This window comes from Sturnira hondurensis, unplaced genomic scaffold (assembly GCF_014824575.4).
Source record: "Sturnira hondurensis isolate 20B ecotype Veracruz unplaced genomic scaffold, ASM1482457v3 Scaffold0016284, whole genome shotgun sequence".
Classification (NCBI taxonomy): domain Eukaryota; kingdom Metazoa; phylum Chordata; class Mammalia; order Chiroptera; family Phyllostomidae; genus Sturnira; species Sturnira hondurensis.
This window is the reverse complement of record NW_028088915.1, coordinates 1,059,783-1,080,083: the sequence shown is the minus strand read 5'-3', so window position 1 is coordinate 1,080,083 and position 20,301 is coordinate 1,059,783. Positions and strand designations below refer to the sequence as shown.

Here is a 20,301-nt window from a genome sequence, read left to right as displayed (position 1 = left end):
GTGACTGGACCAAAACCTTACTTACCTCTTTTACCTATGAAAAAACCCAAGTGATGGAGGTGACTCACATGTATGGCCCACTTTGTGGGAGTGGGTTGGGTCCTGATGCTAGAGGCGGCGCTGTGAAAGCGTGGTTTTCCAAGTGTTCCCTTTTGTTCTAAGGACAGTAGGGAGATGTTTGTTTGCTTACAAGGGAAAAGAATAGGATAGTTATTTTAAGGAAAATATGTTGGATTTAAATGGTGAAAAAGAGACTAAAATGACGGAACTGTAAGAATTGGGAATGGAAAAAAGATGTAGGAGGATTGCCTTTATTAAGTTGGAGAAAAGCCAGTGTATCAACACCTTCTAACCCATCAAGATAACTGTATCCTCCTATACCCTGTCCCCCGACTCTTCCCCACCCCACACACACTGCACCCAGAGAGCACCCTAAAAGTTTTAGTGCATTGACAGTTCTTAGTTTTTGAGATAACATGCTTAATACTAAGACTATTTTTTCATAGTTAGATACATTTAATTCTTAATATGAACTCTTATAACACATGCAGTTGCCAGTTTTTTTTATAAGGCTGTTCTCAGAGCTGGGTTTTTTTGTGCAAAACAGCGTGAGCGTATTTCCAGTGAATTTTCAAGCTATTGTTATCTGAGATGAACTGGCGTAACAATAGGAAGGCCTGCTGCGGCAGCCCATTGTTTGCGGACCTTCCTGCAGGCTCCACCACCCCGTGAAATACATACGCCTTATAATAAATAAAGAAACCTAGATAATTAGATAAAGTCAGATGCCCGGATTCAAGATGTGAAGAATATTGGGTACATTTTCTGTAGGCACAGTCTCATAATAATTGCAACCACTTCAAGTCCTGTCATGGTATCTTTTTTCCTCTTTATAATTTTGGTGTTGTTTGGAGTATGTCATTCTTTTCTTCTGTGCTTAGGAGAACTTCCAGTGTTGAATGCGTCAGCTGGATCAAACTGCTGTACCTGTAACTGCCAGTCAACATTGCAGGCCATTCTCCAAGAACTCAAGACCATGCGGAAATTAATGCAAATTCAAGCAGGTACAAAGATTACACCTCAGATCGCGCCCTCTGATTCTTAATGCATATCTGACACCTAGAGTTGGGATGTTCAGAGTGCTCTTATTGTGGAGTTTTCCCCTCTGTGCTGTCTTGCTGTGATTTTTCAAGGGTCTGTTTTCTCAAATTTTTCTTCAACCCATTTTCCCTTTAGCAAATCTTATCGATTGTTTATTGTTAATACTACTACTCCTCTACTTATGTACATGTGCCCTGTATATCTTACCCTCTGATCTCCTAACACCTCACAAATATCAGTTCATTGTATTTTGAAACAGTTAAACAGGCAGGTGGGCAAAGTTCTTCAGCTCATTGCCCGAATGTGAATCGACAAAGAGGTTCCATTAGGATCAGGAAAGAAAATCAGGCTGCCTCATCTCTGATGCTCAGTTTGGGGCTGCCTGCATCTTGACAGCCCCACTCTTGCTCAAGTCCCCGTTGGGGCCGGCGTGGCAGAGGGAAGCCTGCAGGTGTGGATGAGCCCTTGAGGAAGCCTGGGCTCCAGTGGTGAAGAGCATAAGCTGACAAGAGGTGCTGGCCCTCACTCTCTGCTGGTGACCTTTCTCCCTAGCATTCAGGACAGAGAAGCTCAAAGACATGTTTTGTCTTCTTTATTTACATGACACCTTTTTTTTTTTGTCTTTACTCCTGTTAGACAAGATGAAGAAAGAAGAGCAGTGAATTTGCAGTTTGGGGTCAGAGTTTAGTTTTTCCTCCTCTACCTGAGTGACTTCTCTGAGCCTCAGATTTCTCCTCTGTTACTGGAGTATTACTATCTCACTCTCAGGGTTGTTTTCAAAAGAGAATGAGGTAGTAAATGAGCTCTGTAAAGCATGACATGAGTGTAAGCTATTTCATGTGTGTTGTCCTAAAGACCACTGGGCATTTTCTAGAAGTCTGGGAGTCTGGGTCTTCATGATAGTAGCTCTGTTTTCTAATCTGCACAGTTAGAGGGGAAAGAACTTTCTTATCACAGGTACAGAAAATAAGCAATCATTTTATTAAGCCTTCCCTCTTGTCAGGGAAAACTGCTTCTCGACCCTGGCCTGAAGCAGCACTGTCCTATGTGATGAGCATTCCCACCCTCCCCTTTAAAGGCATTCACAAAGGTCAGTGTTCGGAAACTGTACGTGATACCTTTTGGTGACTTCTAGTAAAATTTTAATATGAGTGATGTGCTTTTGATATTAAAAAGTTAAATACTTAAGACATCTCAGTCACCCAAGATCACATGAAAGTAAGGTGAACAAAAGGCTCTCTGAAGGTCAGCATCTAATTATATGTGCCGAATTTGGTTTGATCGCAAGCGGGGAAAAGCATTTTGGTCAGGTCAGTAAGTGTTTACCTCACCTTGTTCCACCATGATAACCTGTGTTCTTACTAACCCGGCTGGAAAGGCTCACATCTCCTAAATAAGGAACTCAGAAAGAAAAGTTACTTCCCTGTGTACAGATTCTGTTTTCAGAGGAATAATTTGTTATCACCTAAGAAAATATGCATAGGCAATTGTAATGATTTATTTTGTTACTTAAGCTCCTTACGACTGAAATGGCAACTATAAAAGCTGTTTTAGAAACTCCTAAGTAAATGCCACTTTTTTGCAATGTTTTCTTTTCTGAACCTTTGCAGGTTAGGGCAGTAGTGAGTCCAAAGGTGCAGGAGGGCAGAAAGGATCAACTGAATAAATTACTCTTCTTTAACTTAAGAATTTGTTGGGTGGCTAGGGTTTATTGCCTTTAAGGTCATATATATATGACCTTATATATATGACTATATATATATATAGTTTTATTTTTAAGAAGAAGTAGGATCAAGTGATAAGATCTGGATGCAAGAAACTTTAGCTATGTCTAGACTTGCAAAAGGAGAAGAAAACTCAGTTCCTTGTATTTTTGAAACCAAAAACATTTTCACTTTTAATTTAGAATAGTGAGGCTTGGAGAGGCATGGGTTCTACACTTGACAGTTGCTTCAGTTGTCCACTTGACTTTGGGGATACTCAAAAAAGATACTTTGTTGCCTTGGGTGAAACTTTGGAGAGAACAGAGAAAAGCTCTGTACTCCGGCTTGCATATTGGGAATACTTGAGGAGCCTTAGAAAAATCTCAGTGCCTGGGCACCAACCCTGGGTGGAATTCCAATTTGATTAGTCTGGGGTGAGGCTGAAGCGCTGAAGCTTTTTTCAAGCTCCAGGGTGATTCTGATGTACAGCCAGGTGAGCTCAGAACCCAGTGAGCTAGGGAGATTCCTGCACTGGTGATGAAAAATATTTCAGTTTACATGCAGTGCAAGTACAATAGTTCATTTCTAACACTCAGTTCTAAATTTCTTTCCAGCCTGGAGATGAAAATACCAGGTTTAGAGTATGACTATTCTTTATTTGCAATCTACATTTATTTGCAGTTAAAGATCTTCAATTTTCATTTAACGTATTTATACGTATGTGAATGTAAAAAGGCGAGCTTACCCTATGGTCACATTTAGTAAGTCACATCAACACATGGAAATTTAAATAACAAGGCCATATTTTCCTATTAAACTTTCCATGAGAGTATTCGTAAATATTAACAAACACTACTTTTCTAAGTGCACCTGTGGAAATTATAATTACCATCCTTGTTTCTTTAAGCATATTTTCAGCATTAGTACTCAGTTCTTGTTCAGTGCTTTTTGTCTTTTCTGGATTTTACTCACTTGCTCGACTTCTATAGAACTAAATTATCTCTACTTTTCAGCCACATAAAGCCGAGGTGGGGAGAAGCGGCCTAGTCTGAACCAGCAGTGTAGTGCTGGGGAGACAGTTGATGTGTGGACAGTACTGGTTTGTGAGGGAGGAGTTACTGGACCTGGCAAGTGACCAGCAGGCTTTGCCCACATGCTCCCTGGTGCATGCACACTGGTCATTCCAGACGGGTTCATTTGCTCAGCTGCTCAGTCTTACCCAAATGATCATCTTTGTCCAGTCTTTGCCAGTTTCAGTGCTAGCAACTAACTGATCAGTTTAACCCCAAATGACAATTGGAATATTCCTGAAACTGGCTTACCTGAAAGCATGGAAATCTATACCTCAATTTAATTTCAGAGTTCTCATTGATATAAAAATGTCACATGATCTGTAAAATGGTGCTCAGGTGCTTTCTCAAAGCTCATCATCCTTTTCTTTCACTGAGCCCAGCAGTAGCAGTACAATCAATTATTCACCAGCATCTACAGCAGAGTTCTCCCTGGGGTGTTTTTCTGCCTGTAGAACTTTAAGGTGCTCCAGAGCCCACATTTGGGAAAGCCAGGTCCAGCATGCTTTATTTGATTCTGGCGTGCTTCGTCCTTGAGTGAGCCCCATGGCAGTCTCAGCTTGTGGAGTCTGCAGATAGATGGGTGCTAAGTTTCTCCTAAGTTGGACACAGGTGCCTGTACCATATTTTTGTTTATTGTTCACAGTTGGAACCCAAAACAGACAACAACCCCCAATTTCCCTTATATGCTCCCAGCGAACTGCTGTCTCACGCAAGAGAAATAAAAAGAAAAAAGTGCCCCCTAAGACTGTTGAACCTCTTACTGTGAAACAGAAGCCCAGTGTGTTAGAGACTGAGAAGAAGACAGCTGTGGCCTCGGTGCAGCCTGCCCTCCAGGCAGCTGAGCACACCTCCACCTCGGAGAACCACGTCGTGGGATTTGGCATTGTTCTGGAATCGCCTTCCTCAGATGTAAGTTGATGTTTTCTGGCTACTGACGCTAAAGTGATGTAACTGTCAGGAATTTTATCATATTGCTACACTTTTCTCTTAACTCATGCTGCCCAGGCAAACTGGAAAAACTTGCAGAATACATGTGGGAAAGAGGAAAGGAAGACGATGAATAATTTGCTTGCCTAGAATTTTCTCTTCTGAAAATCTTGTGCCTTATTTATTTAAGCATGCTTCCATTCTGTATCTCTGAACAAAGAAAGGTTATGGTGTAAGTAATGTACTCACTAATTTCTCTAACATTTTTAATTTTGAAGTGGCCATTTTCAATTTCCTCAGTATAGTGAGCTAAAAGAACATAATTAAATCCTTTGTAAAGGAACATAAATGAGCTGAACCTTACAGATAAAGTCATACCTTTCTGGAAACATAAACTAATAATAAAAAGGAGCAGTAATGCTAATTCTCTTTTTTAGATGCAAACTACACTGCTAATTAGGCTGCAGTGTCATGTCATTTACTCTGTGTAATGATAGGTTAATGCTCTGCAAAGATTGTTCTATTTTAATATCATAGCCAGAATGTTGTTTCAAGTCCAAGATGTTGGATGATGTCTGCAATATCCATCCAACTTGCCACTTTATATTCAATGACCATGCACTAATTTTGTTAATAGTGTGCTGTATGTGCAATTGCATACTCTCTTTACGGTATCTAAGCACCTTGATGCTGTAAACCCCAACTAGCTGGGAGAGTTCTTAAATAAGAATGAGTGATCTATTATTATCAAATTGCATAGGATGAGAATCTTGCTGAGAACTCCCACAGGCCTATATGGGATTGGAGTTTGGCCCTACCTTTTAAATAAGAAATAAATTGCTGTTTTAAAAAAAATATTCCCTTTCACATTGCACAGGAAGACAGTTTGCTAGCATGTATCCACTTTGGGTCTTTAAGAAAGGGAGGCAATAAAAATAATCATCTTGTGACTTTTTTAGGCCAGAAAATCATTTAAGCTTTTATTTAATCCTTAGTGTCAAAGATTTTTTGTTTTAGTTTTTTTTTAAGATTGTACTTATTTATTTATTTTTAGAGAGAAGGGGAGGGAGGAAGAGAGGGAGAGAAACATCAATGTGTGGTTGCCTTGCTCACCTCCCACTGGGGACCTGGCCCGCAACCCAGGCATGTGTCCTGACTGGGAATTGAACTGGTGACACTTCGGTTTGCAGGCCAACACTCAATCCACTGAGCTACAGAAGCCAGGGCTGTTTTAGTTTTTATTTGTGAACACATGCTATAGTTGTTAAGAAGTTCTTCTAGACTAGAGCTTAATTTTAAAAAATCATTAATGATGATAATGTTTTACCCTGGGCCAGTTAGCACCTTTGATTCGATTATATTGTTATTGCAACTGATGCTCTGGCTTTGAAACCCATGTAAATCACATGTTTGGAAACAGAGGGAAATTACTCCATAACACAAAGCACATTCAATCCTAAACAATTTTCTTAATACTTTAACATTTTCCTTAGCATTCTTTTTTGATAGGCATTGATGTATCAGGAGTGATCATTTGAGTTGTATAAAATATCTCTTAAATGAGTTGAGCTAAAGCTAATAACTGAACTTATTCTCTTTTTATTTTTTAAATTTTTTAAAATATTTTATTTATTTATTTTTAGAGGGGAAGGGAAGGAGAGAGGAAGAGAAACATCAATGTATGGTTGCTTCTCGTGCATCCCCTGCTGGGAACTGGCCCCTGCCAGGAACTGGCCTGCAACCCAGGCATGTGCCCTAACTGGGAATTGAACTGCAATCATCTGGTTCGTAGGCCTGAGCCCAATCCACTGAGCTACACCAGTCAGGGCTCTCTTTTTAATTTTTAAGCTCCAGATGTACTTCAAAGATAAATACAGGAATAGTTGATAAAGGCCTTATGCATGTTAATGAGATAGAATTTTTTATCTTTACCAATATCAGTAATATAATTTTATTTATATACCAAATAAATACAATTTGCTTTTTATTCATGTTTTTTGCTAACAAGAGCTATTAAATTTAATAATTCACATTCATAATTATCCATGAAAACTCAGTTAGGTGTTTATTACTTTGATGGAAGAATGACATACTTTTAAAGAAAAGCAAAATATATATGTGGATATTATCTGTACATTATTCAACTGACAAAGCTATTTGATTCATCTATTCAATGGAGACTCACTGCAGCTAGGGGACTGTCCAGTGTGTCCCGTCATTGGGCAAAGACATTTTGTCCATGGGTGGTGCTCATTGGCATTAATGAGGCTGGGCTGTGAAGTCTCTGGTGGAGAACACTGACTCCCATACGTGACAGGACCATCAGTGCTAGGGCATCCAAATGTAGGTGCCTTTCAGCCTTCTTATTACTTAGCCATGAGCTCTTTAAACTTTGGTGGAAGTGCCGAGGAGAAACCAAAATATATAATAATATTATATGAATTTTTTATAAAACAGATTAGAGGGGAATTGTGTGATTGAAGGTAGACTCTGAACAGTACCGAACCTTGGGAGGATTAGGTCCAAAGTTGTATGATTGACGAGGGTTCCAGTGTTGTTAGAACAGCTGTCTGGCCAGCACTGGTAGCAGATGACGATATGAAAGCAGGGTGGGGCGGATTGGTGAAAGCCATGGAACGACTTGCAAGTGCCCTTGGCCTTTATCTCGTGGGCACTAAGGAACCATTGCAAGTTTCAAGCAGAGAAATAATCACACCTTTGTTTTAGAATGGAAACTGGAACAGTGTTGTGGGTGATAGATGGAAGAAGATAACAGAGACGCACAAACGAAAGGAAGATGCAGTCAGCCAGGCAGAGGCTTGGAGGGTCTGTGCTCGTGCAGTGAGCCTGGAGAGAAGAGATGAGAGACATTTGGGAGGTGCCCGTGCAGAGGACTTGCTGACTCAGTAGGAAGTAACCTCCAAATGTCTAACTTGGAAAACTAGGTTGGTCACTAGATTGTTCTGACTTCTTCAACTGAGATAGGGAAAGGAAGGGCAGAAGCAGTCTTCAACTCTGGGTGGGAAGTAAAAGTAGGTTTAGTGTCTTCAGAATGCCAATTAGATATTTGGAGCGCAGGAGAAAGGTTAGAGGTATAAGCAATGAAAAATAACATAAAATCTATGCTTTATAACTTTTTAAAAAATCAGTTTTAATTTATTATTTTAATAAATATTTTATTTATTTATTTTTAGGAAGAGGGGAAGATGGGGAGAAAGAGTAGGAGAGAAAAATCAATGTGCAGTTGCCTCTCATGTGACCCCTACCAGGGACCTGGCCCACAACCCAGGCATGTGCCCTGACCGGGAATTGAACTGGCAACACTTTGGTTCATAGGCTGGCACTCAATCCACTGAGCCACACCAGCCAGGGTGTTTTATTACTTTTTTAAATGTAAAAAATACTATACAGTCTTAAAAATTCTCAGTGTATTATCTTTTTTATGCTGTTACTTTTAAAGTCACTCAAATACAAATTTGTTCATCTATGCACAAACACAGACATAAGCACCCACGTGGGGCTGTAGATGGTTGCAAGGAGCACACCGATAATGGTAATCTGTGCTTAAAGGAGAAACAACAGTGAGCTCTAATCACAGCCAACTGCAGCGTCGACACCTCAGAGTCTTGTAAACACTAGATAATACAGAGAATGTGGGAAAATCCTATTGCAGTGCCTTGCACATAAAAGATACTCAATACATGTTACCTTAGTCTGCAGTTGGTGAAACGTGCATTTGCATTAAGTATAATATACAAAATAAACTTATGAAACTTTGGGTCTAGGATTTGACTTTAATTTAGAACCCTCCCCTCAATTTAACTCCCATTTTCTCACTCTTTTCTTGTTACCACCTCCCCCAAAGCACCAATATAATTTCAACAGTTCTTCCTTATAGAACTTTCTATACTGGCCTGTAATATTTGCTTACTATCCTTCACTAAATAGTTATCACATTTCATGCTTACTTTGCGGCATGATTATTATTGTCATTTTATAAATAAAGAAACCATGCCATAAAAGGCTTAAGGCACAAGTTCACACAGCCAGAGGGTGGAGTTGGTTCTCAAACCCAGGTTGGCAGTGAGTCCTTCTCTGAGCACAAGACTCGGGCTCTGTCCTATCACAGTCCTTATACATGCCCAACACTCAGTACCTGTTTATGGGGTGATGGTTACACAGAAGAGAACTGAAAGGTGAGGCTGTGGCTGTGCTCTCTCTCAGAAGTTTCTGGGTAGCAGAACTATTCAGTCAGAACTATTCCATTCAGTCAGGTGTACAGACTCTGAAGTCAGGCTGCCTGGGGCAGAAGCTCAGCTGAATGACCTTGAGCAAGTGCCCCTACCTTCACCTTCCTCAGCTTTCTCTCCATAAAATGGGGATAGTGACAGTGCCGACCTTCCTTATAGGGTTGGCCGCTGGAAGAGTTAACGTAAGCTATGTAAAGTACTTTGAGTAGTACCTTGTAAATTGTAAGTGCTCAATAAATATTGATTCTTTTTAAACCTTAGCAGTCTTGGCTAAGCACCTTTATAGGGATGACTATAAGCATTTGTTAAGTAAACTTATGTGTACATATAAATGAAAAAATAGACGAACAAAATAGTGGTTTTTAAATAAAAGAATGGCCAGAAATGTTCTCTTTTGATGCAGGATTATTTGACCTATTTTTAATTAGCACATTAAATAAAATTGAAACCTAAATTACACAGACATAAAGGCAGAAACTCAAAACCCAATTTTAGATTTAAGTAAAATATTTCACCCCTTCTTCATGAGAACACAACCCAAACTCGACTAGTACTCAGATGAGAGAGACAACTGTGAAATTTTTACAGTGACTGTTTCTTCCTACTTAGTTGGACATATAGGTTTGTGTTTTTCAGGGCAGACATACATGGCTTAGGTCTGTTTCTTAATTGTTGCTTATTGTTTGGCTTGTTTTTTGGCTTTGGTGAAACACTAGGTAGGATCAGTTTTTTTAAATGTTTTTTAAAAACATAAAAAACATTTTTCTATGTATTGTAATGACTATGAATATTTTCCAATAATCCAAAACGACACAAAAGTTATCAGAGGGTAAATCTATAGATATTCATCAACTTCTATCAATGCTTCTATCAACTTCAGATACTTCTATCAATGTTTCTTTTATGTTATTCTTAAATAATTTAAGATGCATTGGTGCTCTCAACATAAGTAGCTTCTGAATTCAGAATCCGTTTTCTTAACTTCTTGTTAGCCCAATAAATAAAGTAATCCTCTGGGAGCTAGTAAAGTAAATCAAGCATGCAAGCTATTTTTAAATATATTCATTAACACATTTAATTAAGGTATATGTTTGTTAGTGTTAAGTTCCAGCCTAGACTGCCGGGGTTCAAATCCTTACCTCATCACTTATTAGCTGGGTAATCTTAAAAAGTTACTTAATACCTTTAAACTTTAGTTTTTACACCTGAAAATTGGAGATAATAATAGTAGCCACTTTATAGGTTGAGAGTTAAATTAAAAAACCCATGTAATGTGTGTTACTGGGGCCTGGAATACAGTAAGTAGCAAATCATGTCAATGATGGCACCATTTTCCAGGACATGCTGAAATGAATGAAATAGTTCTTGCCCTTCAGGGAGCATGTGAGGAGGATATCACGATGATTAGGTGATAAGAGGACCTAAGCTCTAGCGTAGGCTGTCAGAGCAGCATGGGGCCTGCAAGAGTAGACCTCTCCTCAGACTGGAGGGGTGAGGACAGGCTCTCAAAGGGGGACGTCTCCTTGGAGGGGCAATTTCAGTGGAGGTATGATGGAAGAAGCTAGATTGCAGTGGTTAAAGTCTTCTGTGTTTTAAACACTTGGCTCAGATATCTTTAGCATAAATTGAGCTGTAGTCCTAGAGTCGTTAACTTACCACCTGCGAAAGAAAAAAGCTAAAAACATCACTGAAAGGCGTTGGGAGTGTCTCATTATGCACGTGCATGAAGAAATTGTCAAGGAGCCCAATTGTATTGTCTTTTCTAACATTAAATTTGTAGTTCTACCAAGATTTTGTCAAATAAAAAAACCTATAAAGAATTGGCTCTTTAACGATTTCTTGTAATTCTTATCCTATTCAAAATTAAATATATGCTAGTATATAGAGTACACATACTTTTTATAGAACTTTTGCCTGACCATTATTTACTCATTACAGAGTGGCCACCTTACAGTGTTAGTCTTGATGTAGCACATCCAACGTGAAGCCTCTGCCCCGTCGGCACCGACTCTCTGCTTTGCCACCTCCCTGTGTCACACCTGTTTTGAGCTGGTAGCAGCTGTGCCAGCTGGATCAACTAGCACAGACGAGCCTTGCTTGTGGCCATGATTTTGGAATAGCATTTAGTAAATGGTAACAGTGGCTCTTGCTAAATCCACTTGGAACAGACCTGGCATATAGGAAACCATTTTTTTCCCAAACAGAAATAGATCACGTTTGTGAGCAAAAGCAAATCAATTGGGGGGGGGGGTTATGTTTTAAAAAAATTTTTTTTATAAACTAAAGTTTATTTTCCTAGAAACATATCTAATATAATGCTAAATAAATATTAAATGAGAATAAGTATCAATGTAGATGATAGTATTATGAACTGAAAGACTAAATTCACAGCCTTTAGATAGCCTTATAAATTCTGTTGTAAGAATTTATACAATCAATCAGTCTTATATAAAAACAATCAGTTTTATACAACAAAATCCTGCCTCTTCAATCACAGTTTTCTTGTAGGTTTCAGGCTTGAGCCAGTTTGAAACTTGACTAACTGGCCTGCCAAGTATACAAACTATTGTGTCTAATTTATTCATTTACAGTGGGAAATCTGGGCTAGTGCCCAGTATGAATATTCATGCACTTCTTGTTACTCTTTCAACCTATGACCACATACAGCTTTTTATGTTTAACTAAAATTTGGCATATTAATAACACCTTATGTAAAAAGCCTGTATCACAAAAGTTCCCTCTGGGATTAATTTGTATCATCTCTCTCCAATTGTTTTACATATTTTTCTTTAGATTATACAGGGGAGTCACATGATATTCTCATAGGGACTTAGGGGAGAAAACTTTGAATTTACCTGGTTAGGAGATCCTCCACCCAGGCTAGGTCTTGACCCCATCTACAGTTGACCCTTAAAAACATGGCAGGTAGGGGTGCCAGCCACAACAGTCAAAAATTTACATAAAACTTCTGACTCCTCAGAAACTTAACTACAGAATTATCCCTCAGAACCTGGGGGCAGATTGGTTCTAGGGCTTCCTGTGAATGCCCAGCCCCACAGATGCTCAAGCCTGCCATGTAAAATGGCACAGAACAGTGAGTACCGTCGGCCCCTCACATCCTCGGACCTCCCCTATAGATCAGAAATGGGGCAGGAATTTATGAAAACAATCTACAAGTTGCCCCACGCAGTTTCAAACTTGTAATATTCAAAGGTCAACTTACATCTAAGCAAAGGGAGACCACAACTCAAATGGAAAGAAAGACAAGATAATTTCATGTGCACAAGCCTGGGTCCAGGAACATTTTCTAAGAGTCCTTAAGAGTTTCTGCCTCCAGAACTTCACTCAGTAAGATGTAATGCCACTGGGTAAGGAAAAATCAACATTCGAGACATTATTATGCTAAGTGGCTGAGGTACCTGAAATAGGCAAGACATATGTGAAAATCCAAATTTATAGTGGGAATTGAGACTCTTAGCTCTTAAGATGATAACTATTAATGTCATAAATTCTGCCTCTACTTTGGGTGTCATCATTCAAAGAACTCAGGTATTCAATAGAATTTTTTCAATATATTATTACTTCAGTAACCAATAGAATCTGTAAATTAGTACACTAGGTGTCTTCATTCAAGCATCAAATAGTGATTCTGTCAAAGGAAATCTCGTTTGTTTTTTTAAAAGATTTCATTTATTTATCTTTAGAGAGGAAGGAAAGGAGAGAAGGAGAGAAACATCAATGCACGGCCACCTCTCGCGTGTCCCCCGCCGGGAACTGGCCTGCAAGCCAGGCATGTGCCCTGACTGGGAATCGAACCGTGATACTCTGGTTCACAGGCCCGCGCTCAATCCACTGAGCTACACCAGCCAGGGCAAGAAATCTGGTTTTTAAGGGGATATTCATTTGGAATGGTGGCTTCTATCATAGCCATGATTCGTAAGGAGAGAGATCTCATTTAAACTAGAGTCAGTAAATGAAAAAGAGATTCAAAGATATAATTAAAGAATTTTATCCTGTTTTTAAATACACACACAAAGATGTAGATCATTACATGGTAGTAATCCACTGTGGTTATGTTTTTACAATGGAGGAAATAAAAAGGTTTCCAGTGAAAATTTGTGATTAATTAAATTAACCTGTTATCTTTTCTTTTCGTCTCAGAAAGTAAAGCTACCCTAATTGGTTTGCTTTGTGGAACCTTGTAGGTATAATGTTAGCACTCATTTGCTGCCAACTAAGACTCTGCATAAGCCGAAGGACATGAAGAGCAAGAAGAGGGCAGAGATTTGTCACCTATGCTTTTGCTGCTGTTGGCTGTTGCCTCAACTAATAAAACTGACTCCTTTGTAAGGGGCTCATAACTGGGCGAGTTCGTGTTCCTTGATCTGGAGAGAATGCTTGAGAATAATATCTTTCTGGCAACAGGAAGTGGAACAGGAAGCATTGACAACTTCTGTTTTGGGATAGTGTCCCAGAAATCAGTGCTAAGCCATCCAAACTTAGGGAGTCTCTTGGCTCCACAGAAACTTCTAGATATTTAGTTTTAGGACTCACAGTGGATGCCAGAAACAGCAACTGCATCCCTGTTTCCTAACTCCTACCTCCAGGGCCCCGATAAAATGCTGTCCTGTTCCCTCCTGAACTCCTTCACCCCTCACCAGCCAAATGCTGCTTCATGCCCTGTACCTCTCTGATAGGTACCCTTTATCACTTCCTACTTTTTGTTTGTTTGGTATTTATGTATGTGTCTCATCCCCTGAGCCCGACTTTAAACTCCTTACACACGGAGGGTGCTCAGTAATGTGTATTGATTCAGGAGGTCCGTGTTCTCTGGGGGCTCTGCTCACTCTGAGGCAGTGTGGTACTGTTATGAGAAGACTGGGTTGCTGAATCATGGCGCTCAGACTTTCAAACCCACTTCCTCATTCATACAGGGATAAAAAAAATCGCTAAATCAATACTAGCCATGTTGAATGAATTCCTACATAGCCATCTTGTGTATTCTGACAAATACTGCTGGGCACTAACTGGCGGTTTGCACTCTGAATACACTGAATACAAACGAGTGTGCATTCTAATGAGAAACGCAGTCTCCCAAGTAGATGAATCCAGTGTGGAAAGGACTGTAAACATAGCTCATAGCAGATACTGCAAGTGTGTCAAGAAGGGAGTGACTGGTTCTGCCTGATGGCTAGTTCAGGTCAGGGGACCCAGTCCTGCAGGTGAGTCCCAAGGGAGGTTCTGGGAATCTCAGAGGTCAGGAGGCTGAGTGTTCAGAGCCTGTGTGATGACACCAGAGACACGTGAATAAGACAAGTCGGTATCTTTCCCTTCCCTCTCTTGCAAATTGAAGAGCTTCTGTTTCTCCCTAGACTCTCATCTAGCCGCGAGTAGCTGTTTCTACAAAGCAGACAGAGATTCTTTTTTCATGACTTTCAAATGATATAGAAGCACTTGGCAAAAATCTGCGATCAGTTCATTTAGAACAAAACATTTAAACTCAGCCCTAGAATGTGCAAACTAAAATTCTCATTACGAATGAAACTCCATCTGAGATTATAATGGTAAAATTCTCTCAATCCTAATATTCCTACATTGAATCACTTAAATATGCACTGAGTGCCTGGGGTGTGCCAGCATTTGCTCTGGGAGTTGGGAGTCCAGCTCCCAGCTCCCATCAGCCTCCTTTACTGACCTTTATCAGAAGCAAGATGCGAAAGTCGGGAAACAGCCTGACAGCACTGTTTTCATAGTGATGTTTACCAAGTGTTCAGAGACCAAAAGTGGCATGGCAGAGTGAAGCAGAGAAATGAGATGTCTTTCTGGACAATCCAGTGGGGGATTCCTTTTGGGAGGGGCAGGGCCCAAACTCCTTCCCACATCATCTGAATAATTTAAGCCCTTCTCTGAGCCTTCTTTACTCTGACCATAATGTGCTAGGCATTTTGAGAAGCAATAATACAAAAATAATAATTTCTGTTTTCTTCTCCAGGAGAAAAAGCTAATCCCGAATCCTCATGTTTCTAAAATGATTTAGAAAATCTAAAGTGGTGCCAGGTTTGCAAAGTGATAAATGTGATAACAGAATAAGCTTTTACAATACCTCTTACTTGAGTGAGGTTTCCTTCTGAACTTTTTTTTAAATGAAAGCTTACTGGTTACATTTCTTCATATTAAAGTTATTGATTTAAAGTCATGTCGTAAGCAGCAATGAATTACTTACTAGTTTAGATGATGATTAATTAACTTTTATCTATTGGACAAGAATTTATGGAGTACCTACTATGTGCCAGGCTCTAGAGATACCAAGGTGGCATTCCAGGTATCAGGAAGGGCCATAATCTGATAAATAATTCTAATACAGTAGGGTAAATACACTCATATAAGCATGTCTGATAATTAATGGTGACCACACACTGCTGCCTCATTGGAATGAAGGAGTTAGGGAAGGCCTTGAAAAGGAAATAATGTGAGCTGGGTGGAAAGATGAAGAGGTGGGTTGTAAACATCCATGGTATTATGACAGAGAATGTATTATTAATGTTTGAGCATACACAGTTGAGTCCAAGTTGAAAGGCACCTATAGGTCTTCTGACCCAGGGTCCCAGACAGGAAATCCCTGACAAGGACACAATGTGACTGGGGCACTGGTTTTCCAGTGGTGCTCTGGGGGATAGCATCAGATTCCCCGCCAAAGCAGAAGTCAGCATGGGTTTAAACTGCCCGTGGCACCTGTCCATCATTTATATTTATTTTGTATTTTAGTTTACATAGGTTTCCATTGGGGAAAAAATAATGCAGTTCCACAGCTAAAACCCACTGGTCCACTACGAAGAGCATGGGTCCTGTGGAAAGCCCCATATCTGTGTCCTTAGGCAAATGAAATGAAATTGTTTAATGTAGGAGAAATTGATCTGTCAAATATAATGCACTGAGTACATTTAAATTATTTTTAAACCATTTGGGCCTAAGTTTCTTCATTTAAGAAATTAGAGCATTTCACCCGGAAGTCTCAAGTCCCCTGTAGCTCTGGAGTTATATGATTTTGTCATTATCCAGCTTTCCCTTGACTATTCTAAAGACAAGAATGCTTTTGCAGTGTACTACTTTCCTTTGCTTTTGACAAGACTTAACCTTGAAACCGGAGCATCTTGTTTTGTGAATTATAACTAGTCGTTGGTTTTGGAGGTTGCAAATACTGACACACAAAGCTGAGACTGTGTGGTTTGCAGGCTGTGGACATTACAATAGCTAGTAATGTTTTTTTGTTGCACATGTGCCCAAAGTCGAATGCTTCAAATCATGCTTTTAATAAAATATTTATGTTCTTTTGGTAGCCAGAAGTGCAACTTGCTGAAGGCTTTGATGTGTTTATGCCTAAATCTCAGCTGGACTCTATATTGTCAAACTACACTCGCTCAGGAAGCCTTCTGTTTAGAAAACTGGTGTGTGCATTTTTTGATGACAAGACTTTGGCTAACTCCTTACCCAATGGGAAGAGGAAAAGAGGACTGAATGACAACCGGAAAGGACTAGACCAAAATATTGTGGGTGCAATAAAAGGTTGGTCTGCATCATTTCATTTTATGGGTTCTTTGTTGAGCTTTGCTTCATTCCATAAAGATGCAGCTGAAATTGTAGTAGACTGAGTAGAGGCTTGTTTAAATGGGCCGTTGGCAGTTTACCCACTGGCATGGCTTTTGAGTGTGAGCTCTGTGACTCACCACCCCAATTACCACTAGAATTTTATAAATCAAGGTGATGTTCATCTGTTAACATCATAATTTGAGAGCTAGTTTGATCTACTGCAAAACCTGAAAGAAGCCATTTCATAATTGATTTTAAAAATGAAAGTACTTTTCCTCTCAGTAATTTCTAACCAAGAACTTCATCAAATATGATTTCAACTTAAAATTTTAATTGTAAATAAGAATAAGGCTATGATGCTTCTTTTGAAAATAAAGAAAAATAGTTCTCACCAAAGGTCAGAGTTGCTTTTAGAAGGTCACTGCTTCTAAAGACATTTTCAATGTAGGTGAACCCACTGTGAAATGAACCCTGGGCATCTCTGTGCTCTCCTGGGCTCCTCTGCTCTCCTGGCATGGTGACATGAAGTCATGCCAGTTACATGCAAAGAGGACCATGGGTCTCTTCCCTCCCACCTGTGAAATGTATGTAAGTTCCACTGCGTTTCAGTAGCCATGCAGGTGCATGTGTAAGTAGCTATTCACTTACATCCAGTTCCACATCCTAGACCTCTTCTTAATTTTAAAATATCTCACTTAGGTCTCTGATAAATGTTATTATAGGTGATAGAAGTATATAAATGTTATTTTTAAATGACTGTAAATAAATTCTCAAATATAAACACAACTACCATGAAAATGAAATTGTGGATCAGGCCTTAATACCAGAGTCACTGCCTCAGTGCCTACATTTTGGCTTGTGGACTGGGCCTGGATGCAGAGGTCCTTCTCTCCCCACCCTTGTTCCCCATCATTCTGTGGAATGAGTAAATCCATTTAATAGTACTTAAAGGATACCGGGAAGCCCACAATTAACTTTACAAAATAATACAATTTCTAAATGGAGTCAGCAAGTTCCAGACACTCTTTGTTCATGTCCAGAAGGACAGAAGCCTTCATTAACAGAAAAACGTTCATTCTCCAACAGAATATTTTCTACTTAAAAGTAACAATTGAGTTGTACTAAGTAAGAAAAGCTACAGAGGTATCAAAGTCAGTGGGATTTCTGAAAAGAATGATTCAGCCTGAAGTGACACTAAAAACAAGATTACAGAATTTGAAAAATGGTCAATGATGTAACTAGGGCCTGCTGAAGTGAAGACAGGCCCATCTCAATTTAGTATGGCTGACGCCTTCTGGAACATGAAGGTCAAGGCTGATGATGCTTTTCATTGCTACAGCTTTTAAACAACTGAAAGGTAGTCAGTATTTGCTTTAATTTTCTTTTTTCAGGACAGTATATTGAGATTATAAAAGTGTTTGGAAATTGGGGAATCATAAATGACCATGTTCCAATTTAATAATAATAGAAAAATTGCCCTAATAACAGGTGGTAATGAAATATATCCTTATAAGTAGACTAATATGAGTTTAATCCATCATTTTCACTCTAGACTGGACATTATACAATAGTTTGAAAAAATGTATTACAAACAGAAATAGAGAAAATGCCTTAATTTTCTTCATAACCCTACTCTTTACCAAGAAATAAATATGGCAATGAGGCTTCTGCTCTCAATGAGTAATAAAACAAATCATTCAAATCAAAGAACTTAAAGGGTCTTATAGAGACCCTTCTTATATTGTTGAATTAAGTCAGCATTAAAATTCTTTCAGAACAAAATGACTATGAAATAAGACAGAAATCTCCCCATAAGCCACTAACAACCTAAGTCAACAAGTATTGTATATTCACTTGTTTCCTTGCAGTGTTTATTCATAGATATATTTTTATTTTGTTTTTTTTCTGATTACAAAAATAATACATGCTTGTAAAAATTCCAAACCATAAAAGTATAGACAGCTGAAAGGCCTCCTTAATTTTACTCTGCAGAGGTTACTGTGCACTTTCCTATGATCTTTATTTAAAATATGAATGTGGTATCAGATTTGTCTTTCTTATAAGAACTTTCTCTTTGTACTGGTCAGTAGGCATTTTTACCTGATTTATTCTGATAATTTCTTGAAAGCACCTTGAGGACAAGTTTTGTCTTACATATTTTTTATTACTTGTTGCACTTCACTGAAAGTTTTATACAGAGTAGGGTTTCTGTAAATATATGTTGGGTGATTGAACACACATAGGTTCTTATTTTTCATCTTGACTTTGGCCTTCATTTATTGACCTAAGGGTCTAGTACTCAACATGAATCCTCATGTCTTCTCACAACTGATTTGTAGTGATTAACATCAAAACAGTGATAAATTTTTACCAGTTAATAAAATGCCATGAAAGGAAAATAAAGGAAACCAAAGTTGAATATAAATTTTAATGCACATCTTTTAATTCCCTAAAACTTTTTTCTTTACATATTATACTTGAAAAGTTTATTAACCCACATATTGCAATATACAGTGGTTTTTAGAAGTAGCTATTCATTGAAGGTCTTTTAGAATAACTATATCCAGCTTTTGTTGCTATTGGTAGAGATAAAAAGAAACATTTATTTCCCTAACCTGGGCCTTTTGAATCTGAGCAAACTGGGAGAGTGATAAAATGGTTTCTTTCTACGCAATAGCGTCAAGGCAGCTTGCGTTACTACTGCTGTCTACCACATGCTTTTGAAAGATTTTACAAATATTAAACATTCAGTCTCTCTTCCTCTGGCCTTTGAGATAGCGCACTGATACTGTAGTAATGCAAAAAGTTCTGCGACCTAGGAATACGTGAGATCAGGTAGATTTTATAAAATCTAAAGTGAAAATAACAGTGGAGGCTGGATTTTGTTTCAAAATGACTATGATAGGTTGGCTAAGATAACAATGCAGAAAATGGTGAAGGAAAACTTGTAAAATGCTTATAAATAGGAACAAAAGTGGACTGAAAAAGAAAATAGTTTATTGTCAATAAATACAGAGAGCTCTCTGTGATGATAATTAATATTCCCCATGACAGTACCTTGAAAATAAAATATAATCATCTTTGTAGAGATCACACTTTTCAGAGTCTCATCTGTTATATGGTGGGTAACAGTTATGAGTAACTCATTAAAAATTTCGTGTATAGGTAGGGCCCAGGGATCCTTAATTAGAAACACTCCCAAACATTTTGAGTTCAACTAGGAAGAAGCAATGCATTCCTTTATTAACTGGAGTATGAGGTCTCAGTCCTGAGGATAGTTTAGCATATTGTATTTGATTCAAAATTGATTTCACAGCCAGAACACAGTAGAGGTTAGTACCCAGTTATGTTCCACTCACTTCATGCTGCACCTGCTGAAGACCATCTCATTCTGGATATCTTGTCCAGGAGACCATGAGTTTGAGTGACAGCCAGCTAAACTGTGATAGAATCATTGGCTCTTCAGAGAATAGAGTTATGGCAAAGCTGTGTTTAGAACCTGGGTTTATAACCCAGGTATAACCCAGGGTTTATAAACCTGGGTTTATTTTAAATTCAGCTTTATAGACATTAGCTGAGAAAGTTTTATTAGTATCAAACCACACAAGATTCTTGAATCCTTACATTCAAAGGAAATCGTATATGCTTGTCATGTGAAAG

At 38.7% G+C, this 20,301-nt stretch overlaps 1 protein-coding gene across 8 annotated transcripts in view; it reads left to right on the top strand.

The window, feature by feature from the left end:
• Positions 1 to 20,301, top strand: part of BEND7 (BEN domain containing 7) — an 87,687-nt gene that overhangs the window by 33,953 nt on the left and 33,433 nt on the right. For 4 of the 8 annotated variants that reach the window (XM_037065934.1, XM_037065933.1, XM_037065932.1 and 1 more), the window contains 3 exons: positions 942 to 1,064; positions 4,521 to 4,786; positions 16,392 to 16,617. In XM_037065934.1, coding sequence (XP_036921829.1) covers positions 942 to 1,064; positions 4,521 to 4,786; positions 16,392 to 16,617 — 615 coding nt within the window. The remainder of the gene's footprint in view (positions 1 to 941; positions 1,065 to 4,520; positions 4,787 to 16,391; positions 16,618 to 20,301) is intronic. The other 4 variants (XR_005069410.1, XR_005069411.1, XM_037065936.1 and 1 more) reach the window with 2 other exon arrangements.